Raw genomic sequence first — 27264 nt, 5'->3', positions numbered from 1 at the left:
CACTAAGAACTACTTAAATTCACATTTCCAATTACATGTTGAACACTGAAAAAAAATAGTTCTAATTGAAGTTCTTCTATGCCATTCATTTCCATGGACATTGTAAATGAGAATAAGAGCACAAAGCAAAGTACTTTTTGTTACAAATAAATTCTACATGCCAACTTTTCTAACTTGACAAATCAATGCCATGCTAGATGAGATGAAAAATATGAAATGAAGATTTCACCTCAATCTTCCAATTCTTTCTATTTAGGAAGCAAATTAAAAACAGTAGTAAACTACATCAAAGATGTATAATTGAGAAAGAAAAAAATCCACTTAGATCCTTTTCAAGCTTACCTGCACTTGTTCTGTGGAGCTGCTACTGAGTTCATCTCCAGACTCTGAATCCTGATGGACTTTTTCTGAGCTTTCCCCTGCTGAATCACAGGACTGTTCATGTGAGAAGCTGGTCTTCTCGATTTCCATTAACTCTGGACAAGTGAAATGGCCCAGAGAGAGAGACTTGTACTGGCTGGAAACCTTGGGGGACTGCAACTCACTGTTAAGTTTTCCATTATTTTGGGCAAGGTCCAGGCTCAGGCCAAGATTTTGACCTGGGCTACTATTTGGTCCCAGATTCTGATTGGCATCACGAACTAGGCCAGACACTGGAGAGGATTTTCCAAAACTAGAAAGCTCTGGCGACTTGTTCACATTTTCTGTCGACCTCTGTAAACTATGCATCAGTTTCAAAGAGCTATTTGGCAGACCACCTGATTGTTTAACAGGTGGCATTAGTGCTTTTCGTGTTACTTCTTTCACATACTGTGCTGGCACATAGAAGGGCTTGGAATTTTCATCCCTTTTGACTTGCCACCAATCATCATTAGTCTTTTTCACTAAGATGTATCTCTCCCCTTGTTTTATCACAATCTTTTTATCCTTTGCCTCATACTCATAATCATACTCCACTTCAATGTACAGTGGTCCTGGGAGGATCTTTCCAGCTTTGTCAGCCATCTCTATCTGAAAGAGATATTCACCTTTCCAGGCGAAAGGTAAGGCACATCATGACTTGTTTTTTCTGTTTGTATCTGTAGAGCTATAAGAAAAACAAAAACAAAACTGTCACCAGTCAATTGCCTAAAATGCCTGAGGGAAAACTGGTTTCAAAATTAATACCACATATTGCATTAATTATCTAAGTCTTTCAACAAACAACAACAGTTTGATAAGAAAACAACTCTAAGATCATAGCTGAGACACTCTTTATGAAAGTAAAACAGTGGAAACAATGGTCTCTAGGGTTGCCAACTGTAATCCCACAAACCCAAACACCTTTGCCCCCCCAGCCCACCCCTTCTCCAAGGTCATGCCCCCCGCTCACTCCATCCCACCTCCCTCCATTGCTTGCTCTTCCCCACCCTCTTTTTCACCAGGCTGAGGCAGGGGGTAGGGGTGCAGGCTCTTGGGAGGGAGTTGGGGTGCAGGCTCTGGGCTGGGGCAGAGCGTTGGGGTGTGAGAGGGGGTGAGGGCTCCGGCTGGGCGGTGCTTACCTCTGGTGGCTCCCAAAAGCGACTGGCACATCCCTCTGGCAACGGCTCCTAGTGAGAGGGGCCAGGAGGTCTCCACCCACTGCCCCTGCCCGCAGGCACCGCCCCCACAGCTCCCATTGGCCACAGTTCCCGGCCAATGGGAATTGCAGAGTTGGTGCTCAAGGCAGGGGCAGCATACAGAGACCCCCTGGGCTCCCCAGGGATGTGCGGGCTGCTTCCGGGAGCGGTGTGGAGCCAGGGAGCCTGCCTTTGCCCCACTGCACCACCAGACTTTTAGCACCTAAAATCTCCTGGTTTGGCTTCAGTAGCCTCCGGGAGATAGAGCCTGATTCCAGGAGATTCCCGGCAAAACCGGGAGGGTTGGCAACCCATGTCACAACTTCTGCCCTCCTATGCTCATGACCCTCTTACTATCTGCAAGCTACCTATTAAGCCTATTGTTTCTGTTACTTAGCAAAGAAGATCAGTGGTTTTTTTTAGCTCTTGAGTCAATCGCTTGCTTACGTACAAGCTTAAATTCTTCATGGAACAGTGTGACTTCTCTTATAATTAAGTCTTCAGAAGGAGAAGGGCTGGTCTGCTTATTTTGCGTCCCTTTCTCTGGTCCCAATAAGTCCTCTGAGGACCCTTTCAGAGTTCCCAGAATTACTCATTAGTCCCCTTAATCATTCTCCCCCCAAACCAATGAACTTGTGACAGGCCAGCAATCCTTGCAAGGATGGCTTGATGATACTCTATTCAAGTGCTATAAACACCTCTTCTGTATTGGCCAAATAGATCCCTGTACAAGGAACTCTCTCCCTTCCACATGCAGAGCATAATGCCTCCACAGTCAAACTCAGGCCTTCATAATGGAGCAACTGGCCTGCTTGCAGATTTTAAGTGTGCTTTACTAACATCCATGACACCATTAGCTAGGATTGTTGTTTTCTAATCTCTCTCTAAATGACACATTTTAAGTTCCCAATTTAGTTTTTGGGTTTTAACCCAGTTAAAGGCAGTTAAAAACATCCACAGTTTAATTTGTTGGGGGTTTTTAAAGCACTTTCTAATTACTTATCTCACAAGACAGTGTGGGACAACCCAGACAGAGCTAGAAGGGAAGGGGACAAGACAAACAAGAGAACATTGGAAATAGAGTAAGAGGACAGAACCAACAAAAAATGGTGAAGGAGGGTAATGAGCAAACAATGAGCCTTTATTTTTCTATTTTCTTGTGTTTAATTCTTTTAACATCTAATTTGAGGCATGTATTCTATGAAAAATTTAGAAAGGGCTTTCAGTCTCTCATAGTCCAGGCAATATAACCAAATGTATATCCGTCCTTGCACTCTGTTTAATAGTCCCGTTACAGCATTAGTGATAGTTCAGTGACAACTTGAGTTCCAAAGAACAAGTGATGCTAATTTAGTTTGGCCACTGCATAACAAATTAGTAACAAGAAATTTTAAGATTAGCATTAGACAAGTATAAAATAATGTATAGTTTATTGAACACTCTGCTTAGGGAGTAGAAATTCTTTAAGAAACTTTCAGCTCTTGAAAGCCCCAAGCCTGCAATTAGAACTGCATGGGCTTACCCCTGCAAGAGAATGAAATCAATGCAACTCTTCACTGACACGGGTCCATCCATACAGACGTGACTGCAGGATTGGAGCCTAATCATGCAAACATAGAAATCATAATGAGGGAAGTGGGCTCTTCTACTGGGGAAAATGTCAAAGATCTATAACAAATCCGTTTGCCTTTAACACATTTTCCTTTATTTTTCCTTTGTCAGTTTGGCTAATCATAACTCTGATCCTTCATTGTATTGTGCACCTTTATTTCCTATTAAATTCAGTGGGGGTTGAAGGAGCTAAGTTCATAGTAGTGAGGTCCATAAGGAGCCACTGGTGCTTAAGCAAGTGTCTTTCTACAATCCACCTTCTTCTGCTTCACCCTGAAATGTCATGAGAGTGACTTTTTAATTACAGTCATTTCCAGTGTGAAAACGGCATCATAAACTTAGAATTATGATTTTATTGGGGGACTTGAAAGAATAAAAAGATGACACTACGTTCAGTCAAACAAAACTGAAAAGGAGCACAAAAATACAGCCTAAGATTGTGTGTGTAGATCCTCTGCTTATAAAGTACATGTCTGTGCCAGTGTTAAAGTTCCTATCAAAATTATATGGTTTTGATTAAAAAGTGAACAGCTTTTATGCTATTCCATCAAAGTGGAGGTCTTACAGCAAAGGAACTCTGATCACCTGTTACCTTTCCTCAGCTGCACAGCTCCAATCTCCACATGTAATTTTTTTTTTTTCCCCTCTTTGCCCTTCTGCTTGTAGCTTTAGATTTCCATTATCAATTCTTGGTGTTTCGGCTATGACTTACATATGTTTAAGGAATATCTTACCTCCTGTCCCAGCTGCCAGCAATTCTCACCCTCAACCCAATTTCAAAATCTTCTCACAGGAATATTCCATTTTTAAAATTATTAAATCTTACAGTTCTTAGTGCTTCTTCCAAGCTGACTGCTTGCTCCCTTTGACAGCAGCTAACTGCTGCTCCCTGCTTCCAGGTCACACCACACAGAAACTGCTGTTGTCATTTTATGTTGCACCCCACCATCACAATCAGCTAAACTTCATATAAGAAACCAAAATGCTTAATGTTATTTCAAGATGGAAATTGATACAAGCTATTGTCCCTGCTTTAAAAAAAAAATAGTTCACAGTATTATGGGAGCAGAGACAAAATACAAGTCAATAATCATGAAGAGAGTCCAATCCTACCACTCCTATCAGTACCAGAGTCTCATGTCCTATTTCTTAAGGAAAGGAGAGGGATGGCAGCTCTCTTCATCATTCACATTGCAGTATGTTTAAGTCAATGGACCTGCATTAAGCACCCCATGAAGGTTTCTGCCGTAGTCTGAGTACCACTGACTAGATATCTAGACAGGAAAGAAAATTATCATGTTCATTTTATCAGTGCATCCCATGGTAGACTGAGCCATTAATGCAGGTTTATAAGTAGCTCATGTCAAGATCAAGCTAGTGAGTAAGACCCATTTCTATCTGTCACAGAGAAAGGCAATAGGGATACCTGGAGCTCATTGTTTCCCACCAACAGGATGAGTGGGTCCTGTGAATGCTCAACATCAAAATAATTCCATGCTCTTTATCACACGTATCCAAAAATGCAATAGATTGTATGTAGTCATTCTTGTGAACGCTGCCACAGAAGAGAGACTTTCTGAACTACAGTAGTACCACTAGCGGATTCTTACCTTAATAAAGGATTCTAATTTGTGCCCTTCCAAAGATCTGAATGCCCATCTTCTGATTCTTCAAAGTAAGGAGGTATTGTCAAACCTCTATGATAAAAGTTTAGGCATCCTTTCCAAGCAAGTAATGCTAGTGTAGTCTAGAAGCGAGCACATACGACTGGAGTTAAGAGTTCTTGATTTATTCCTGACTTTGTCACTGCCTAAAGTGATACAGTGGGTCAAGTTTTGTAACTTCTCTGTCGCTCAGTTCCACCCACCCACCCCATCAACTGTAAAATGATAATAAATTCCCACTATGGTAAAGTGCTTTGCGATCCTCAGATGGAAAGTGCTGTGTATGTGTGTTTTAAGTATTACTTGAAGCAACTTCCTCTACAGAGTACATCTGTAGGCTTTGATATTTTAATGTATCTGGAAACCTGATTCACGAGATTAATGTCACTGAATGGACCCCCACTGATCACACTGTAGTCAATAAGAAAATTCACCATTGACAACAGGACCGAGATCAGTATCTATACTTGTTTCTTTGGTCAAGGAAAGCCTGGGTGCCAGAGTGCATTTAAAACACTGACAACAACATCCTTATAGTCTGGCAGTAATTAAGTTCCCCCACTCTACAAGGCATTTGTGCCATCCTAAGGTGATGTACTATGCAGAATACAATTATACTACCTATATAATAGGAACTGAAGCAGTTAAAACATATTAAGTTAGATTTTTAGATTACGAGCTCATGCAGAAGATCTTTTAGGTCACCCATTTCCTAGGGGAAATGGAACACTTCTCAACACAGAGACAGTGATTATCCATTAAATTCTGCAAGGACATATTTAATATTGGGTAGGTTTTATGACCTGCTGAAAGAAAAAAAGCCCTCTCCTGGCCATGATTCAAGAGCCTCATGTCCAAAATTTAGTCTCTCTCATATAAAAAGACTTCTCCAATTTTAATGGAATAATGGGTTTGTTATGACAATTCCCTCATTGTCAGACACATACCCCTGCCAGAAGAGATTCATCCATAAATAATCTGGGGCCTTGTCTAAGAACAAATTTGCACTACTATAACAAGTTGCTTTTTTAAACCAATTTACTTAAAATTGGTGTAAATCTGCATGTAAACACTTTTAGGTTGGTTTAATAATAGTTTATTTCAGTTTAGCAAAACTCTAAAAAAAAAAAAAAAAAAAAAAAAAAACACTAATCTACACTGAAATAAGACTCTCAAACTAAAATAAGAGTGACTACACAGACTTGCATGAATTTAAATTGATTTTAAAACACACCTTTAGTTAAATCTGTGCAACTTTCAGATAAGGCCTGAAATAAGTACTCTATGTAGCTCAGCTACTTCCCCAGATTCCACAGCACTTCCCATCTTCAAATATCAGCACTACTCTACACAAAGAACAAAGATCTCCCCGTGTGTGGTTGCTGTCATAGCAGTTAGTGCAGTTGTGTAGTGACTGCATTTCTTGTGAGTTAGAGCACATTAAAGCAGCCCAGTGTGCTCTAACTCATGACGCGTCCACACTTGCAAGGCATGTAGAGCGCTCTGACTCTGCGGCTAGAGCGCTCCTGGTACTCCACCTCGGCGAGTGGAATAACGTTTGATGCGCCCCTGCTGGAGCGCCGTGGCGCCAGTGTGGACGCCCTAGTCTGTTAATGCACTCTGATCAGCCTCCAGAAGTGTCCCACAATGCCTGTTCAAGCCACTCTGGTCATCAGTTTGAACTCTACTGCCCTGCCCTCAGGTGACCAACCGTCAGACCCGTCCTTTAAATTCTCTGGGAATTTTGAAAATCCCCTATTTGCTCAGCTAAGCATGGAGTGCTCTCAGCGAATCTTTCCAGGTGACCATGCCTCCACGCGCCAGGCGATCCCCAGTATGGAGCAATGGTGAGGTGCTGGACCTCATCAGTGTTTGGGGGGAGGAAGCTGTACAGTCCCAGCTGCGCTCCAGCTGTAGGAATTACGATACCGTCAGGCAGATATCAAGGGACATGATGGAAAGGGGCCATGACGGGGACGGCTCTGCAGTGCAGGGTTAAAGTGAAGGAGCTGCGGAATGCCTACAGCAAAGCCCACGAGGCAAACAGCCACTCCGCTGCTGCCCCCATGACCTGCTGTTTTTACAAAGAGCTGGATGCAATACTTGGGGGGCGACCCCACCTCCACTCTGAGTACCACCTTGGACACTTCAGAGCCCAGTCCAACAAGGCAGGAGAAGGAGGAGCAAAGCGGGAGCGAGGGTGCCGAGGAGGAGGAAGACACCCCATCATCCCTAGATGCATGCAGCCAGGAGGAAGGTAGCCAGTCACAGCGGCCAGTGCTTGGGGAAGGACAAATACCAGAGGAGGTTCCCGGTAAGCAGCGTTTATTTTGGGAAGGAAGTTATTCAGTGCGAGCTCTTGGGGCAGGGAGTGTTAGGGCTGCATGCATGCCTAGATGCGGAATAGGGCGTTGATGTGCTCTCTCACATCGCGGTAATCGGCCTCAGTGATCTCTTCAAAGGTCTCATCCAGAACTTGGGCAATGCACTTGCACAGGTTTCGTGGGAGAGCCACTGTGGTCCTTGTTCCAGTCAGGCTAACATGCCCGCGCCACTGTGCCATGAGGGACGGGGGGGACCATTGCTGCACACAGGCAAGCTGCATATGGGCCAGGGCGGAAGCCACATTGTAGTAGAAGACCCTCCCTTGCTTCCCAGGTCACCTCAGCAGCGAGATATCTTCCAGGACGAACTCCTGTGGAAAATGTGGGGACAGTGTTCAGTATAGGGGCCCCCTGCAGCTGTTAGCTCTCCCCAAGGCACAGAAACCCGGAGGACAGTACAGCCATGAAAGAATCAGTCCCCCTTGACCCTGTGCTTACTCACCATTTTGGGGCTCCCAGGGGTTATGTGCGCTCGCTTTGGAACGAGCAAATTATGCTATTGTGTAGATTGTGCTTGCCCTCCTTAAGTACGGGGGAATCCTTGCTCTGTCTGGTGTGAACAATGCTGCCTCTGTTAAGTGTTGCATTTTGCCTTTACAGATGCAACCTTGAGATCTCAGCCGTCTGGCTTATCACCTGCCGAGAGGCTGCAAAGAACCAGGAAGAGGCCAGGTAGAAGCAAAAAGAGGACATGCACCACTCCCTTAATGAAAATCAAAAAGTGCAGGAGTGGCGGAAGAGTGAAAGGAGGGTCCGCCAGCAGAATGCGGATCGCCAGCACCAAAGCATGGAGCGGCTGATAAGCATCATGGAGAGCCAAGTGGACTCGACCCAGGCACTCGTAGCCATGCAGGCAGAGCACTACCGCGCCCGCCCGGCCCTGCAGCCCTTGTACCAGAACTCTTTCCCTTGTGCCCCCATGTCACCTCCAACCCACTTTCCCCAACATCTGGGTTCTTATCGCCACCAGCTGCCTCCAACACCTGTAACTTCACCACCCAGCCCTGAAAACTACGACCCTTACCCACTGCACTCAACCCCCATCACCATGCAGTATAGCCATCCTGAAGTGCAGCACTCATTGCACAGCACTCCAGACAGGAAGGCTGAGTATGATAACAGGACATACGCAAATCTGTGATTGTACCGTTCCCCACCCCACCCCCTTGCCCTGTTTCCCAAGCAGTTGTGTTTCTTTTCAATAAATGCATTTTCTTTCCAATAAATGGATTTTTTTGCTTTGAAAACATTCTTTATTATTGCATAAAGTAAAAGATACCTTAGCCCAGGAAAGCAACAGGCACTGCAAGTCAGTGTATCATACGTAGCAAACACAGATTACTACTCACATTGGAACCACTGCACTTCACTCCTGTGCCGGGCACCAGACATTACTGGTGGCTTTCAGCCTCAAATTGCTCCCTCAAGGCATCCCTAATCCTTGCAGCCTCAAGCTGGGCCCCTCTAATAGCCCTGCTCTCTGGCTGTTCAAATTCAGCCTCCAGGTGTTGAACCTCTGAGTGCCATGCCTGAATTAATCTTTCACCCTTCCCTTCACAAATGTTATGGATAGTACAGCACGCGGATCTTCTGGTCTGTGAAAAAAGTCCCGGCTTACAGCTTCCTGAACAGGCCAGTGTTCTGAAAGATGTGTGCGTCATGCACCTTTCCGGGCCAGCCTGCGTAACACCCATGGTGATCCACAAGTGCCTGGAGAACCATAGAGAAATACCCCTTCCGATTAATGTACTCGGAGGCTAGGTGGGCTGGTGCCAGAATTGGAATACGTGTCCCATCTATCGCCCCTCCGCAATTAGGGAAATCCATTTGTGCAAAGCCAGCCACTATGTCATGCACGTTACCCAGAGTCATGGTTCTTCTGAGCAGGATGGGATTAATGGCCCTGCAAACTTGCATCAACACAATTCCAACAGTCAACTCCCCACTCCAAACTGGTTAGCGACCGATCAGTAGCTGTCTGGAGTTGCCAGCTTCCAGATTGCAATAGCTCGTCAGCATATTCCTCAGCAGTTCAGGCTCCATTCCCGCAAACCGAAAGGGAAGACAGAGCGCGCAGCACAAAAAAACGTTGAAAGATGGTGCCAATTGCGGAAGCAGAGGGATTGCTGGGATTCGAAGCGATGCATCATGGGGCGTTGGGACAGGACCCCAAATGCCCCGCACCTCCTGCCCCCTTCCCACAAGCCATAGAGCCAGAATGGGAAGAGGTGCTCTGTGGGATAGCTGCCCACAATGCACCACTCCCAATGCCGCTGCAAGTGCCGCAAATATGGACACGCCAGTGCACTTGCAGCTGTCAGTGTGGACAGACTGCAGCGCTTTTCCCTACTGCGCTCTATGAAGGCTAGTTTAACTCAAAGCGCTCTACATTTGCAAGTGTAGCCATGCCCTAAGCTTCTACGAACTGGACTCCTTTCCCAAGAGTTGTTTGAGGAATATCAGAAAAGTTTTTACAATTACTTAGATTTTTAGAAGTATTTTTGAAGAGCTACTGTTATGACCCCAAACAATAGCCACTGTTTATGTGAGCCACACAAAAACAATGGCTTGGTTCTTGTACCACCTCTGCAATAGATATTTCATTGACAAGCATTATTCCCTACAGCTGCGATGAATACATTAATGATGTTGCTGCACAAACAAGAAAGTCATCCACAGAAACCATATTGGAGAACATCTGTCATAAATTCTTACCAACTGAAGGCCAGATGAAATATAAAATCCACCCAATTATCTCTACATAGTAGATTTTTTCCCCTTGAGTTTGTCCTTTCAGCACCCTCAAAAACATTTGCTGCAACAGCATTTCTTGAATATGGTCCCAGGATATACTTAGTTTAGGGACAGAATTAAATCCTTTGTGTAATTCTTTTTATATCAGGGATGAATTTAGTCTTTTATTCAAATTTCTCCAACGAGGCACTATTTCTTATTTTTCATGATCAAAAACAAAAATTAGCTGATCACTCTTTAAAGCTTTTCAATATATTCAATGACTGAGGGCAATAACAAAGGAAGTCGGCAATATATTCTGCATTTTATAAGTGTTCATGTTAGGAGCAGAATTTAAAGAAATCTTCTATAATATCCAAAAAGCTACTTTTTTTTTTAAAATGTCATCACAGAATATCTCAAGTCCATACTTTCTATAAGACCATTTTCCCTCACATCTGCCCTGTTAGAAATGAATTTCACATACTGAAGTTCATCAGAACAGTTTTGCTTGACAACATGCATCAGTTATTTGTACAGAATTTTAGGCAAAAATCATTTCAAGCTAGCATGCACATATATATATATATATATATATATATATGAAACACAAACAGCTAATGTGGACAGTAGGGACTTGCAGGCCCTTTAAAAAACAGGTCTACTCCTCTACCCCCTTCCTCAGACATAAACCATCATTAGTATTAGGAGACAAATGGAATTCCCAAGCAGAATAAGCTCCCTCCCCCCCAAATGTTTAGACTTCCTTAAAAATTAAAAGCATAACCAGTAACCATCCAATTTCCTGATAATTGTCTATTGACTCAGCCTATAGACTTCTGAGTACATAGTATATTTTTTAAATCGTTGTCAAAGCCACTTTTAAAAGCCACTTTTCACCAACTGTACATATTAATGAGCATGCAGCCTAACATCAGCCCCTTGCCTTTCACTGTGCACTTTTGTTATGTTGTTGACTGGAATGACCAGCTATAAATAGCTGAGCAAATCTGTGTCTATACACTATGATTAAATCATACAAACAAGCAGCATTCAAACTATTTTAGGGCGTGTTAGAGTCCCCATTCAACATGGACATCTGAAAAATACAGTAATGGCTACCATCTCAATTAGCATTTAAGTTGTTTTGATCGGAGCCTTAGGAGTCGTTTTAACAGGTGAAACAAAATTACATAAGACATTCATAGCTCCGTTGACTAATTTGTGAACGTGTATATCTGCAGTATGTAAATACACAAAGGACTACGAAAAACATACCAAACAGTATTGAGCACAGCCCGTGACATGACACACACACACACACACACACACACAAAATCACTTCACATTTTCAACACAAGAAAGTCTTTCGCTGCCAGCTTGTCGGTATAGGGACGGCAGGGGGATAGCAGTGCTGGTGTCACTCACTTTGCCCCTACCCAACCCAGGAGTTATGGTGAGTCAGGACAGGCCAGCCCCGCACCGCACGGGTCTAACAGCCCCTGGACAACAGCGCAGGAGGGACAGATGCCTTCACGCTTCCGGGCACAAGCCAGCCACGGGCAAGGGCCAGGAAGAAACTTCCCCTATGGGCAGGTTATTCCATAACTGGCCGCTATCGGGATCCTCCAAGCGGCTAGTCCCAGCCACCGTCTGGGCCAGGCCAGCGGGCCAGGCGGCTCCCCAGCTCGGCCCCGCATGGCAACCCCTAGGACCCCCGCCCTCGGGCACCGCAGGGCTGGGGGCACAAGGAGCCCAGGCTCCCCCAGGAACGGACTCGGGGGCACCGTCCGAGACCCCTCCCGCCACAGCCAGCCAGGGGGCGTCCCTGGGAGCAGCAGCCTCCCACCAGCCAACGGGGCCACCCGCAGGGTCCCCGCGCTCTGCCTCGCCGCAGCCCCCTGCTCACAGCCACCTTACCCGGGTGGGCGTCGACTCCGCTCCCGCCTCAGCGCGGCGACTCCCGCCGCCGCCACCTCCGCCGCTGCTGCCACCGTCTCCTCCTCGCGCAGCGGCAGCTCCCCTAGGGCACGGCGCGGCGTCAGCGCTCCCGCGTCACGTGCCGGGGGAGGGGTGGAGTGAGGGACGTGGAGAGGAAAGGTGCCGGGGGCGGGGACAGCAGGGCGCTTATGGGCAGCTGGGGGTGGTGGGGAGCTGGAGGAAGAGAGAGAAGCTGGGGGTTGTGGGGGGCGGAAGAGGAGCTGTGGGAGGAACGGAGATGGGCGGAGGGAGAGGAGCTGTGTGAGGAGGGGAGATGGGGGTGTGGGGAGCTGGAGGAAGAGAGAAGCTGGGGATTGTGGGGGGCGGGAGAGGAGCTGTGTGAGGAGGGGAGATGGGGGTTGTGGGGAGCTGGAGGAAGAGAGAGCAGATGGGGGTCGTGGGGATCTGTGAGGGGAAGGGAGATGGAAGCGTGGGGAAGCGGCTGGCAAAGGGGAGCCAGTGGGATGGAGAGGTCAGAGGACAAGGTGTCCAGCCTTAGGTCTCGCTGCTCCTGGCCTAATACTGCCTTAGTCGCTGTTGGAGGGGGGGCGGGTTTAGGGCATTGTCCGGATGTGATATGACTCTCTTAGCACAAGACATCCAGCTGGGACAAATCCATGGTGGGGTTTTACCCTCTGTCTTGCTACCTTTAGGTGTTCTGTGATCTCCAAAACCCAGCGCACTGGAACTCACCGTCTCCTCATTCAAGTTCCCCCATCATCCGGCTCAGGCAAATGCCCTCTGCACCCCAACATCCCATTAGTGAAGTTCTGTGGCTGGTCCACAATTGTAAGGTATTATACCCCCGTGGTATTTAATGATTAGCTAAATGAGTTTATGGTCTGATTAAAATATTGCAAACTAACCATGGCTGCTAAATGGTTAAGACAACATGCCACAAAATTGGTGGGGCAAGTAACAGTAACAGCCGTGGACTGCTCCCACTCCCCTTGCAGGGTGGCAAGCAACTCAGAGACAGCCAGAACAGGAACAGAATAAAACATTGAAAATAGCTGCAAGGAACCTACAAAAAGTACATGTGCCGTCCCCTATTATAAATAATTTTGGTAAACAACAGGCTTCAGGTAGCTACCCTGTGCCTGAAGAATGGGGACAGAAATGGAAAAAGGTGGCCCTAGCAAAATTAAAAGATGAAACTGGGTCCACTGCATTGCAACCACCACCTTATAATAAATGCCAGGTTCAGGTTAAACTTAAACTGAGACCTAGACTGGTGCCTGTCAGAACGGAACAAGTAAGTGCACAAATGAAAAAAGTAGCACACAATACTTTCACTAAACTGGTAAATCAAATGAAGGAAAAAATGGAACAGTTCACAAAGCACATTAGAAAACAGGAGCTGTGACTCAATCGCAGGGGAGTGAATAAAAAAATTTCAACAAACACTGGGGGAACAAATTCAGGTTTTACAAGAGCAGGTAACTACCCCCACTCTCAAAGACAGAATAAAAACCAGGGGCGCAGTTCCCAACTGTGCAGGTTCCCAACTGCTTTAACCCACGGAACCACACTCTGCGCTCATATCTAAAAATGTACCCTTCTTTCTTAAATATTTTTACATACCGGTTAAGTTTTGTCCTTTATATGCTTTCTCAGTTTGCTAAACTCGCCGCTGCTGCCTGTATTTTCATTTCGCTACCTTCCTAGGTTGCTCTTCCTCCACCCCCACCCCCCATTTCCTCTGCCTCTCCTCATTGCAGCTCAGTTCACAAAACTCGCTGCTGCTGCTTCACCCCCCCATTTTCCCTGCCTTTCCTCACTTAAGCTCTCTCACTTTGATTTAAAAGTTATAGTTTTTACAGAAACCTCCAAAGGATAAAGCATTGAAAACAGAACAAACCAACAAACAAAGAAAAAACAAGGTAAAAAATGTTACTTTACATAAATCCAGTAAATTAATTATTTTAACCCTTCAGGGATGCAACAGCTGGAATTATTCCTAACTTTCTTGAAGATATGGTTGCCAAGCAGCAAAAAGGCACACTCTGTTTTTAATCCTAACCACTAACTAATATTTGAAACATGAGCTTTTCTCTTTTCCATATAGCAAAGCTTTAAAATAATATTAAATATGAAGTAACAAAAAATGCCTTAAGTACTAAATAATACAACAAATTTTGCAAGTAATTATATAAATTTTATCAATTTTTATTAAAAGTTTTAAATAACAAGGTAATAACTTGCTTATTTAGATGTTTAAACCTTTTGTTTATTTTATATTTTAGTTTGCCTTATTTTGTATAGTTATAAATAAAATTCTGGCGCCATTTGTTTTTAATTGTAAGTTTGTCCTGTATGTCATGAGTGTTGTATGTTGTGTGTGTGTCACGTGACTATTTTTTATGATTGTTGCAACAAAAATCAATTTTATACCCTTTTAAAAATATATGTATATGTGGTACCACACTATTTAAGATCATGGTTTGGGTATAATCTTAGCATTATTAGCACCATTTTTTCATGCAAAGTTCAAAAAGGTTTCAGTTACAAATATATGTACATATATTTCTGCCTCAAGAAATAATGCAATTGCAAAGAATTCTCTTTTATCAATCTCAATTTTGTTTTGTTTTTTAATTTTTTTTATTTGTTATTCAAAGAAAAAATTTAAGGGGAAACCTCAACATTAAGGTAAAGATAATATTAACAAAATGTCAATTTCTTGTGTGGGCTTTTTATAAACTTGTTTGTACTTTTAAATATAGTTATAAGAATGTGATAGTAAAAATGTTTAAAAATAACAATTTATGCATAAAGCTAACCAAATAATTTCAACAGGTTTTTACATTTTCAACAGGTTTCCACCTTTGGCTCCCAAACATAACAAAGCATCATAAAAGTTGAATACCCTCAAAGTAATTGCATGGATCTGTATTTAAAATTTATTTTGGTTTAATTTTATAGTTGGTTTAATTTTATACGCTTTTCTTTTGTTATGTTATGTTAATGAGAAGCAATGGTTGTTAAAGTTTATGCTTCTAAACAGTTAACACGAGTAAAGTTGGTATCAAAAAGAAAATTAACTCTAAAAGGCTTGTTAAAATTATGTCACTGACTCTTCTGCTGAAACAAAGTGTTCAGCAAGGGAAAGCAATACACCTTCTTATGAAAGATTGTGAGCATTTATTTTAGCTGTTAAGCATTACATTTAATATAAAATATTAGTAATGCACCTCAAATAAAAATGAATGTCTATACAACAATTGCAAAAAGTATAGCTTGGGTTATAAAAAACTTGGTCCCTACTCTATGTATTAAATTTGGAATACTTAACATAATAAAGGTTTTTTTTTTTTTTTTTAAACTAAATAGATGTTTAAGTTGTATCCCACAGACTAAAGACATCAGAAGATATCACACCACAAAAATACCAGATAATATCAGTATACAGTGAAGAAATCCCCAAGCATCAAGAAAAGAAAAGTGAAGTGCTTTATAAATAAAAAACTGGTCAAATACACCTATCTACCATATATGGACAATTAAGTTAACAATCAGCTAAAAATTACTAGCTGAACCAGGATAAACTGTCAGCTTGGTTATTTTGTAAAAACAACTGTATTATTGCTGTACAACATTTACAATGTGCATAACCTTCCTAACTCTTTACAACACATGAATGGCAGCAAACAGCATAAAGGCAAGGAAAAAACAAATTAGTAAAAAAATTAAGTTATACAGCAACTACAAATTGGGTAAACAAATTCCCTGTTAGTACCAGTCATAATCTGGGTTACTAACACTGCATACAAATATCTATGCATATATATTAATTATTTGAAAATGCCTCTAAGGCTCACGTAATACTACACTCCTCAGTCAAGGTCCTGGACCTAACATTCCTAGGCCCACATATTCTTCTGGGATTGTTAGTCTGTTTTACCATAGTTATTGCTGGGGCCTTAACGTTTGCCTGCATTCACTATTTGCCCCCTCTTATTGCTGAATATACTCAAATAAATATTGTTGTTGCTAAGTCGGAAGTTTAGGTCTCGGGGGGGATGTGATTAATATGCATAAGCCTTGTCAAGTAGTGTCAGGCTAAGTACTGGTAGGCCTCAAACTTCGGGAAGTTGTAAGAAGCGAGTACAGTAGAATCCTGCAAGCATAAGCTTAATCCATCTAGGAAGCTTTATAGACTAAGAAGGAAACCCTGTAAAGGTTGATACAGGCTTGTGGTTACTATGCTCTGCAACCAAATACCTCTTTAAGCTGACTCGAGCATTTTTTGAGTCTAGAAAATTGACCACAATTAGCCGCATAGAGAAGAGATGAGCTGGGCACAGGTGCACAGTTCATTAGTTCAAGACAACCGCAAATACCACCCTAGAATATTTGGCCACCTTGATTGGTTGACCTGTTTTGAAACACGGCCAGCAAATACTGTATAAAATAGGTGTAGAGACGTGTGTGTTGACCTAAAGGAGATCACTCTTTGTCAGGCTCACATACACCCCCTGAACCAAAGGGACTTGCGCTTCACTGACTATCTGTACCTGGCGAGTGCAGGAAATGGTCATGTAAATGTATCCGGACGAAAGCAGGGTAAGATTTTGAACTAAAAAGGTCTGGTTATGCTCGAGCTGGTTAATCTTAAGTCTGTATTAATACCATAGTTTAAGAACATTAGTAAATTGTTTAAGTTGTTTAAAAATAGTAGTAGTCAATAGTTAATCAATATATAGTAACTGTATATGTTTTGTGCCTTGCTGAAACCGGGTACAGCATTGGTGAAGTTAGCAGTTTATAAATCATAAAAACTTTACAAGTCGCTCTGCCTGTCTTCAGTATAAGTTACCATCAAGTTTATCATAAAAGTCAATAAAAGTTTATAAGTTGTTAAATAAGTTAATAGGTAGGTTAAAATTAGTAAACTATAGTTGATTAATGTATCAGTATTGCATATGAATTTGTGTTGGTTGGGGATGGTTACAGTACACATAAAGTCGCTAGGCACATTCTGTCTGTGTTGCCTTTATAATCATAAGTCATTAAAAACCTTTCTTGAGGAATAATTAGTTGTTTAGTTTCTCTTTTGCGGACACTACTCAACTTCATTACATCTGTGTTGGGTGGTGGGAAGTAGCAATCACCCAGAGCCCCACTAGGGCCCTGACGTGAGCCCCCCTAAGGCTCTGATGTGTGCCTCCTCCTTCCATTAATCTCCACATGTTCAAAAAGCCTGATAAAGAGCAAAGAAAATCAGCACCATTTTTGGAAATGCACCCTTCACTACATAATTGTGTACACATACCCACGATTTCAGAAAATCTCTCCCTGCAGTGACTCCACTGGCTTCCCGTTAAGCAACCAAACATTTCTAAAATTGTACCCTCATCAATCTCCAATTCACTGCAAGTCCCCTTGCCCACTTCTTATATCATGGGGCTACTTTCATCATATGCTGCTTTTGACACAAGGGGTATATTTTTCCATACATATTGTCATGTGGCTATAGCAACCTTAGTCACTTCACCCCCCATGTGGTTTAAGAATTGATTGTCAGTTCAATCACTCTAGCCTGGGTGACCTTGAAAATCTAAGACTTAAACACTTATTTGTTCTGATTAGCATTATTAAATATCTTATTTTAGAATTTTTCTGTGTTTCACTGCTAATTTTAACTTTAATTGGAAACTGCCACAGGCTACAGAACTCGCAAACATCACCATCTAGGTTAAATCCTTATTATTACTGATGAAAATCTACGGAAGTCAAGGAATTTTAAATTAACCCACTTAAATAAGATTATTATTATTTTGAGAACCCAGAAATGTGCTGGGTGTCTCTCAAAAGCCAGTGAAGAGCTTGAAATCTAAATTAGAAAATGATGCAACAGATAGGGGTAAAAAATCTAATAAAGGGAGGATGGAAGAGGCACAATTGGGGTCGCAATAATAAGATCACAGGTCTGCAAAGAAAGGACTTGATTCATTTTAAATTTATTTTATTCTACTTTTTATTGTTAATTCCCCCCCAACTTCTCACTGGCAAGGCAGCAATAGTGAGTTTTTAGGAGGGATTTGAATTGTGTTTTTGTAAATTTTGGCTATAGGAGTTGCCATACTAGAATTGACATTTGTAAATGTAGCTCAGCTTTCTAAATACATTTATAAAAGTCTTCTTTACTTTTTAGGAATTTAAGCCCTCACTGAAATCTACTGGTCTGATCCTTTGTGTTACTGAACAGATTTCTTTGGGCTCTTGTTCTCTATTATAGCCACTTACGTTGTCCAAACTTTGCAGCTCTGAAAGCAAATGAAATTAGACCCTATCTTTACTAGCTAAACAACTGAATTTAAATCCTACTTAAGCACAATTTGAATTTGGTTATAGACAAATGGGATTCTAACACAACTGGATTCCTGACCTAGCATGTACCCAGTGGGTCAGGCCATAGGCATAGTTTGACTTAGATTTCGGGCGAGGGAAGGGGGGCTCCAGTCAGGCCACCGGGGCCATGTGTGGAGGGACAAATTCTGCACCTGTCCGAGGTTTGCAGTTTTGAGGGGGGGGGGGGGGCAACGTCCCTTCTGACCCCTCCAAGCTATGCCCATGGGTCAGGCAGGATTGTACTTGGGTGGCTAGCCCAAGCTACTGCCAGCGTCACCACAGCCACACTGCTGTTTTTACTGTGCTAGCTGGAACAGAGCTAGTGCATGTGGAGCACCCTCCTAGCTGCTGCGTAGACATACCCCCAGTGTGCATGGGGCCAAAGATGTGTTAAAACAATGCTCTAGTCTAGTTAGCATGACCTAGACTAAATCATCATTTTTTAACTCTGTTCTAGCTTAGTACAATCATGTCTATACTGGCCAACCAAACCATGTTAAAACCATATTTGGCCAGACTTTAAACTCTGATTAAGCAGGTTTTTAATCTGATTGTTCAGCCAATTACTCCTGAAGGAATTCTGCACCAAAAAATTCACAATTCTACTCCAAAAAAACAAATTATGCGCACAATATTTTTAAATTCTGCAAAATTCTGCATATTTTATTTGTCAAAATAACACAATATAATCACGCTGGTTTCAATTATTTTGGTAATTTTTTTAAACTACAATACAATGGATGGAGAATGGAAGTGGGGAGCATTGGAAGAAATCCCCAAACCTCCTTTGTCTAATAGTAATGTAGCTAGGTTTGACCCTTTATTTCTAGTTATTAGTCAACAAATATATGCAGCCATATGTTCAGTGTTACATCATAGGCAACTGAAGAGCAATTGAGGGCTGGGGAATCAAACTCACAATTTTATTGGCTACTGACCATCTCCAGAAAGGTCAGTAGCAATCAGTTCATGGAGCATATTTTGATAGGAAATGTTTTCAATCCAAAAATTTAGACCAGTTCTAATCATTAAAGCACCATAAGCATTTATAAACCATACTGTTGTTTACAATATGACTCCTTTACACTGGCAATGTAAAGGAGCCTTTAAACTTTTTCACATGTTTTATACTCCTGAAGGATTCACAAAGACAATGAGAACAATTCACTAAGCAGGCAGGCTGCTACATTCTGCTCTGCCTGAGGAAATAGAGCCTGCCCCATGCCTACTTCCTCAGAACCCCAAAGCCCTGCCCCTCCATGCTGAGCATGCCACAATAGCATGCAAGAGGGACAGAATGTCTTTCTCTCTCACATGAATGACTACCCAGCCCCTCACCCCACCCCGGAGGTGATTTACATCTCTACTGGCTATTCCAGGCACCCAAACCAACCTGTCTGCGCTGCTGGGGAGGGGTTCATGACTGCTTTTGAGACTTCCCTTTGTTTCCCCATCAGAAGTCACTTTTCTGCAGGGAAGCAAAGAAATCTGTGGGGGACATGAATTCTGTGCATGCGCAGTGATGCAGATTTTCCCAGGAGTAGCCAGTGTAGATAGCCCTTAAGGTGACCTGCAAAGGAAATGGGATTTGTGCCGGTTTTTGCTTTTCTGTGATAAAAAGGCAGCCTGAAAGCTTTTGTTTTGTTTTAAAGAGGTAATTTTTGCTTGTTTTTCACTTTGGGAATATCAGAAATATTAATTCTGGTCTTCCCAGGTTTTGTTTAAAAACCCTTTGGAAATGTCATTTGTGGATTGTGAGCTTTTTCAGCCCTTAATGGAAGAGATAGGATGTTAAATCTTTAACAAAGACATATCAGCTCAAGTATTTCTCAGGTGTTTGAGTTTAAATAGAAACCCAAGTTTTTAAACAGCCTGACCAAAACATATTTTCCATTTCAATTAGACAGGAATCATTTGCTTAGTGTCTCTGATTACATTAGCCAGTAGTGTCAAACATCCAGCCTGGAGCTGGATGCATTTAGGCGGTCTGCGTGACATATTCAGATTCTGCATGATCCTCTTTCTCTCTCTCTCTCTCTCTTTTAAGTATCTACTCCCCATAGTTGCAAAGATAACCTTGGAAACATGAACTGACTGTAACTGAAGCAATGATATCTGAGCGAGTTTGCAAACATTCTGAAACAATGTTATAGAGAGGTGTGACCTCTATTAATCTAATCAAGTGCAATGGTGATATTTCAGATGTCAGCTTTAACTATTTCATTGCTGATCACTTTAGCATATGGATCACTTTAGCATATGGAATAGGTAAGGAGGCAGGAATGAAATCCACGGGGGTGTAAAGTAGGAATTGCTGAAAGGAAGGAAATGAAGTGGGAAGAACAGAGAAGATGTATACAGACAGGGAAGAGGGAGAGAAACAGAGACCTTCACCGAGGAGGAAAAGGGGGAGATACAAAGCTTAGAAATAAGAATGATAGTAAAAGTGGGGAAATTTCCCACTGAGGCCAAATGTGACACAAACTTACAGGACAAATAATAATGTTAATAACTAAAAGTTTAATTATTACGTATTCTAGCCTTGATCTTTGTACAAAGCTCCCAGTAGCACCAGTGAGAATTCAGCTCTCTCCACAGAATAAGTCTGACACCACTGTCATAAGTCTACTAGCGTCCAAGTTGTTCACAGAGTCAGGAAAAGGGTAGACAAGACTAGAATTTGTGTTGTAAACAAGGAGAACAAATTGTTTTAAAGAAACCTTTCCAGGTCTTCTTTATGTGTTATAAAGAGAAAAAACAGGATGTAGGGCATAAATTCATCTTCCACCATCCCTGCTTTGACTGTCATTTTTTAAGGAAGGAACCCCATCCTTACTCTGCTCCATAGTGCAAAAGGCAAGTGGGTTTGTCTTTTTGGGTTAAGTTTTAATTGTTTTAAATGTGAAAACGAATGTAGTATAAATTGGGATACAAAATTCAGTTTGATACTTTTAGGTAATAGGATTTTCTCCATTCTTTTGCACAACTTTGGTATAAAAAACAATTCAGCCAACAGTCCCTGATATTTTTAATATATCACATTGCAATTTATCTACTGATATGCCTGACATATGCATGAAAGCACAGTAACCAGATTATTTATTATGTCTGTTTACTGCCAGGGCCAAGCCAGGATGTGGTGTTAGTGATTCAGTAGATACCACAGTAGCAATTTTCCCGCTCTAAATCAGTGTAGAATCAATGGCCCAGCATAGTGTTAAGGTGCACAGTACTGATGAAGGTGCCAGAAGACGGTATGTAGATCTGAGGTCCTGACCATGTGCAATCATTAAAGGTTCCATATTACTTTGGAATCAGTTTGAGTGTTCAGCACAATTTCCAATTCAGTATCTACTGTATATTCTGCCTATCTCTGTCATTTCAGTTGGTTAAATTGAGTTAAATTACATAGTCCTCCACCATATAAATGGCTGTGTCTCATAGTTCTGCTACTCCAGAATGGCTGTCACATGTACACCTCAAATATGAATGCATTTCAGCAATAGGTGAAGTGATCCAGCGCCTAAACAGGCATGCCACTCTACTGCCACTGTGCAGATCAAAGCCATGATTTTCCCAAGTCTGCAAAGCCATTTGGGACAAAAAATGCTATGTGAAAGAAATGTGTTGTTATTATGAAAGTATATGAATATGATACACTAGAGGAGGTGTTTGGGGGCAGCCACATAAAGAAATAGAACTATGCATGTGTTGTTTTATAATTGTAACTTTCATGTTAATTTGAATTACCTGTATTCTGATCAGAAGAACAAACCATAAAAAGCTGCACAAAATGCCCAGGAAGCAACTTGAGTTCATTTCACTTTCTTGCTTTTCTTCCACTAATTCTGCCGTCTTATTATTATTTGTCTTACAGTAGCACCTAGATGCCCCAACTAAGACTAAAGCCTCATCGTGCTGGGTGCTGTACATATACATATAGAAAGCGACAGACCTTGCCCCAAATAGCTTATACTCTAAATAGACAGGACAAACCAAGTGTGAAATAACAAAATATAGAGATGTGTAGAGACTGGAAACTGAGGCACAGAGAAATTAGGTAACTTGCCCAAACTAGACAGTGAGTCTGTGACAGAGCCAGGATTTGAAGTCAGAGCACCCGAGTCCTAGCTCACTGCCTCAACCACAATACAACCACAGACCATGGCCAACCACTTTTAAGCAGGTATATGGAAACAGGGGCCACTCTACCTATAGGCAAACTAGGCAGCTATCTAGGGTGGCAGATTTCTGGGTGAAGCATCACAGTCTTGTCTATCAGGGTGTGAACTGCAGCGAACTCTAATGTGTAGTTTCAAATAGGACTATGTTTATGTGTGCGAGGTACCTTTTAGTTTGCGCCAGCCCAGCAGGATCTACTTGGGGCAGCTGGAGTGCTTGGTAGAAACACCTGCTCCTAATTGGCCCAGGCACTCTATTTAAACCCAGGAGGCATTCCAGGAAGTGTCCTTTTACAAGCTGCAGTCACAGATTCTTGCCAATTGTTATGATAGACCTGCTTCTTGGCTTGTTCTTGGACTCCTGACCCTTGGCTCGGGTTCCTGACTCCAGCTCTGATGCTTGCCTCTGATTCCTGTCTCCAGGGCCGGCTCCAGGCACCAGCAAAGGAAGCAGGTGCTTGGGGTGGCCAATGGAAAGGGGCGGCACGTCCGGGTCTTCGGCGGCAATTTGGCGGTGGGTCCCTCACTCCCTTTCGGAGGAAAGGACCTGCTGCTGAATTGGCGCCGAAGAATGAAGCGGCGCGGTAGAGCTGCCGCCGAAGTGCCACCAATCACGGCTTTATCTTCTTCTTTTTTTCGCTTCGCTGCTTGGGGCAGCAAAAAAGCTGGAGCTGGCCCTGCCTGTCTCTGGCTCTGACCTTCAGCGCTATGTTCTCACTGCCCCTGTTCTGATCATTAGGACTGACCACCCAAGCCCCTGTTGTGAGAGGGTGGGGGTGAAGGGAAAGCAGGAAGAGGTTCTTTCTGGTGCCAATTTCTCCAGTGGGAAGGGAGGGGAGAGGTCCCAGCCACCATACTTTAAATGGCTTCATCCTCTTTCCAATTTCTTTTCAGAGTACTCACTAACAATATAGTGTAAATAATGCCCCCCCCTTTTTAAACTAGATGTATGTTTGAGTTCATTAAATGGGAACTCTAATTTTATGTTTTTCCTTTTCACCAAAAGTCCAAAATCAAAATCCTAAGCTATCCATTATTTTACAATTTAATTGCAATGATTCTGTATGAGCATTTGTGTTCTTATTAGTTTACAACTATGTGTATTCAAACTGTCTCAAAATTTGATGTTAGCATCCTATTATTTATGATGTCTGGTAACTAATGGAAACATGGTGTTTGAAATGTGTGTTACTAATTCCTGTAAATTAATTGTTTTAACTGTGATTTTTTTTCTTTCCCCTAACAAAATAGGCTGACTTCATTGTGAATTATATAGAAACTTTGTTTGGGGAGTGACGACTGCTTCCTCACATTTGGTGGACAGACAGTCAGGAAATACTCGTACCACTGTACCTGTTTCCTTACTGTTTTTTTCCCCCCTTTCCTTCAGTGGGCTTCTCTGTAAGCTTAGAGGAAGAACTATATGATTAATGTGGCAAACAACTCTGACATAAATAGAAATATTTCTTTTGTAATAGCTATAAGTGTTCTAAAAGTTTATTTTTAAATACCTACCCAATTAGCCTGACAAAAATATCTCCTGAGGCAACTCCTCTCTGCTGTTCCTCTCTTCAGTACTTTGGCAGCTTCTCTTCACTCACCACTATATAGCAATAGTTGTTTCACCACCTACACATACAGTACAATCACTTCCTCCTTTAAGTTCATTCTAACAATCTAAGAAAGCACTTCTTGACAGAAATACAGATTCCTGTGGGTTTTATTTTTTTTTATGAACTTGTCAATTTATTCTGTTTCCTGCCTCAGCTAACCAGTAAGCCATGTTCATTTTACTTGTTTGTGGAGTGTATGTAGTTGTCTGTACATGGAAAATCTGATTTGAGCACAAATTATTTATCAAAGTTCAGCAAAGATCTCTGCTTCACTATTAAACCAAAGAGAGAAGTTTACAGGACTCAGTACTCTTAAGAAATGTCCAGCAGAGTTTCTTTTACATCATATTAATCAATTGGCATGAACTGTGGTTACAAACACTCCTGTCTAACTGGTTCCATTTACCTACCTCATGGATGTGAGGCTTAATAATTGTAAACTTCTCTGAGATCCTCAAATGGAAGGTGCTATAAAAGTGAAACATATGACTATTATTTATATACATATAATTTATATCTGTCTACAGTACAGTGATTTGTAAATTTCACAAACTTTTGATTATCTGCCTGAATTAAATGGGGGAGGAAGCAACACAGCCTTTAATTTGATTAAAATAAATTAATTCTCTGCTTGTCAGAAATAAGCACCTGAATTACTTCTGAAACATTAATAAAATTGTTTATATTTTTTCATCCCACTATCCTAAAATCAGTAACTTTCATAATGAGTAGTTTCAACCCCATATAGCTAGCAGTCACGGCACAAAGATAAAATGAGGGAATGCACCAAATGGTTTGCTGATGGAATCTGTGTGGCAAATAATGGGTGAAGGGGCATACTTCCTAAGATACCTTGACCTAAAACTTTTGCTGTGAGACAGAACAAAGCTTCAATCAAACCAGCCAGCTCTACATCACTAGTTTTATCTTACTCTATGCAAGTAGCTTGAGCTAGTAGACAAAACACACCAAAGGTGCAGTTATCCCTTGCAACTGGGAATGTCTCTTTCTTGGAATAAACCTATATGAAAGGTTTCATTCAAAGAGCCTCAACATAATATTTCCTTCTAGCATCCTGTTTTTCCCCCTGGAGAATTAAAGAGAGACCTCACACAAGTCTCTGCCGTTGTTAAATAGCTTATTTTTGTCTAATGGAAAAGTAAGAACTATGTTTCTGTGAAGTATTGAAATGCAGAACCTAGAGGAATATAAAGATATTATGTGATTGTGTGGGCAAAGAATGAGGTAAAACATTTTGTTTAAAATAAAAATTTCTTCATACTGACAGTTCTTTCATGTCTGTTAACACTGCACAAAACACAAGACTTTAGAAGTGGGGTGAGGTAGGCTCACATTCCCCAAACTAGTTAAGCTCAGAATCTCCTTTTTATGCAGAGTTTTAGTATGGCTCAGGTGGCAATATGCTCACTTCTGGGCCAAGTGGTTTGGATTCAGCTCCCAAACTAGGACTTGAGCTTATACTCAGTGCACTGTGGTACAGTATTAGGCGATGTTGACATTCCATTGGGGTGCCCTCCTCCTGACAACATGTCAAACCACAGTCCTTTGAGGCTACCCAGTGTAACAATTCCAATAGTATTTTTGAGAAAGAGCAGGGATAGACGTTGAGTTCATATGTAATAATGTTAGAATATTGCTATGTAATCTTATGAGCACTGAAAGTCACCTGGTCAGAGAGGAGAAGGTATATTGTACATTGCAGCTATTAGAATTTCCTGTATGGTTGTGCTGATCTAATTTAATTGGGGTGGGGGATAGTGGAATGTTTATATGCCTGTAATGCTTGAATTCAATGGGCCTACACAGGAAGATGAAGCAATGGCTTCCCAGATAAGAACACCTATGCACACTCTTGAAAGACAAGGGCATCCTTCTAAGCTCTAAGATGAAGTGACACAGTTGTTTTGTCAGGCTGAGAGGCTAAATAACAAAAGGGCTATAAACAATTAAAAAGTATCTTGATCCCTGCCAAGGGAGGGGATGGGGGGAGTCACCAGGGCTGGCTAGAGAACATCAGTGAGATCTATCAGAGAGAGGCTCTGTGGAAGAGTTTATAGGGAGTGAGCCCTTCTAGGATCCCATGAGGAAGATAGTTAAACTGCTGTAAGCTAAATATGCGTATAGTGTGTTTTACTGTTTGATACGTTTTCTCTGAAATCTTTTGTTCTAAATAAATCATACTTTGATTTAAGGAGGCTGTCTGGTCACTGCTTGCCACTGTCAGCTTTGCCTTATTGTTTACTTCATTGTCACTTTCTCTGCTAGTTTTCCTGGTTATGAAACCCTTCTGCCAGATGAAATCGGCAGCAACACAGGCCAGGTTCAATATCTAGGGGTTCTTCTTACATAGAACCGGTTCGAGCCCCCCCCCCCCCCCATCCAGTAATCTGGGAAAATTTAACATCACCCCTGGGAGCCTGCAAGAGGCAATACTTCCCCACTGGCAAGCACTGAGTCTGTGTATAAGAAAAGAGAATTATTTTAAAAAGGGAAAGGGAACTAAGCATTAGTTTCGGAAAACACCACAACCACATTCAAAAACATGCAATCATAAGTCAAACACCCACCCCAGAGTAGTTTGCCTCGGTTTCTCACGTTAGGGTGTGAAAGACTGACAAACAAGTGTTCCTTTAACAGGCCACTCCCCTCTCCCCTCCACTGCCCCCACTGACTGTTGCTGTCCTTGGTCAGCAAAGACCCAGAGTTCAGAGTTACATTCACCTCCCACCCAAAGGGATGGTGGAAGGCAGTGGCATCGAGCAATGCCTCAGCTGCTGCTGCCATCAGCATCACGGTTGCCACTGTTCACTCTGCATCAGTCCACCACCATCAATCGCTGTGCTGTCATTTTCTCTGCTTCCACCTGCCTATCTATTGCAACCTCTGCGATGCCACATATTGAGGCCCCATCATCACTTAATTAACCCAGCTCTCAGTGATTTCAGCAGTTAGTGAAACCTCACCACAGTCTCTTTCACTGAAACACTGTCCCACAGCAGGCCTAAGGTTTGGGACTTGTCTACACTTGCACTTTACAGCGCTCCAACTTTCTCGCTCGGGGGTGTGAAAAGACACCCCCCTAAGCTCAGCAAGTTTCAGTGCTGTAAAGCGTCAGTGTAGACAGT

At 42.3% G+C, this 27264-nt stretch overlaps 1 protein-coding gene across 6 annotated transcripts in view; it reads right to left on the bottom strand.

Annotated features, from left to right (window-relative positions):
* Positions 1-11998, bottom strand: part of ARHGAP12 (Rho GTPase activating protein 12) — a 149630-nt gene extending 137632 nt beyond the window's left edge. For all 6 annotated transcript variants that reach the window (XM_026652066.2, XM_026652067.2, XM_026652068.2 and 3 more), the window contains exons 1-2: positions 11911-11998; positions 343-1087 (exon numbers count right to left, since the gene is read on the bottom strand). In XM_026652066.2, the coding sequence (XP_026507851.1) occupies positions 343-1005 (663 nt within the window). In that variant the 5' untranslated portion in view covers positions 1006-1087; positions 11911-11998. The remainder of the gene's footprint in view (positions 1-342; positions 1088-11910) is intronic.
* Between the last annotated feature and the right edge of the window lie 15266 nt (positions 11999-27264).

This window comes from Terrapene carolina, unplaced genomic scaffold, assembly GCF_002925995.2.
Source record: "Terrapene carolina triunguis isolate 2854851 unplaced genomic scaffold, T_m_triunguis-2.0 Scaffold111, whole genome shotgun sequence".
Taxonomy (NCBI): domain Eukaryota; kingdom Metazoa; phylum Chordata; order Testudines; family Emydidae; genus Terrapene; species Terrapene triunguis.
Note: the sequence above shows the minus strand (reverse complement) of the source record. Positions and strands in the feature narration are given on the sequence as shown.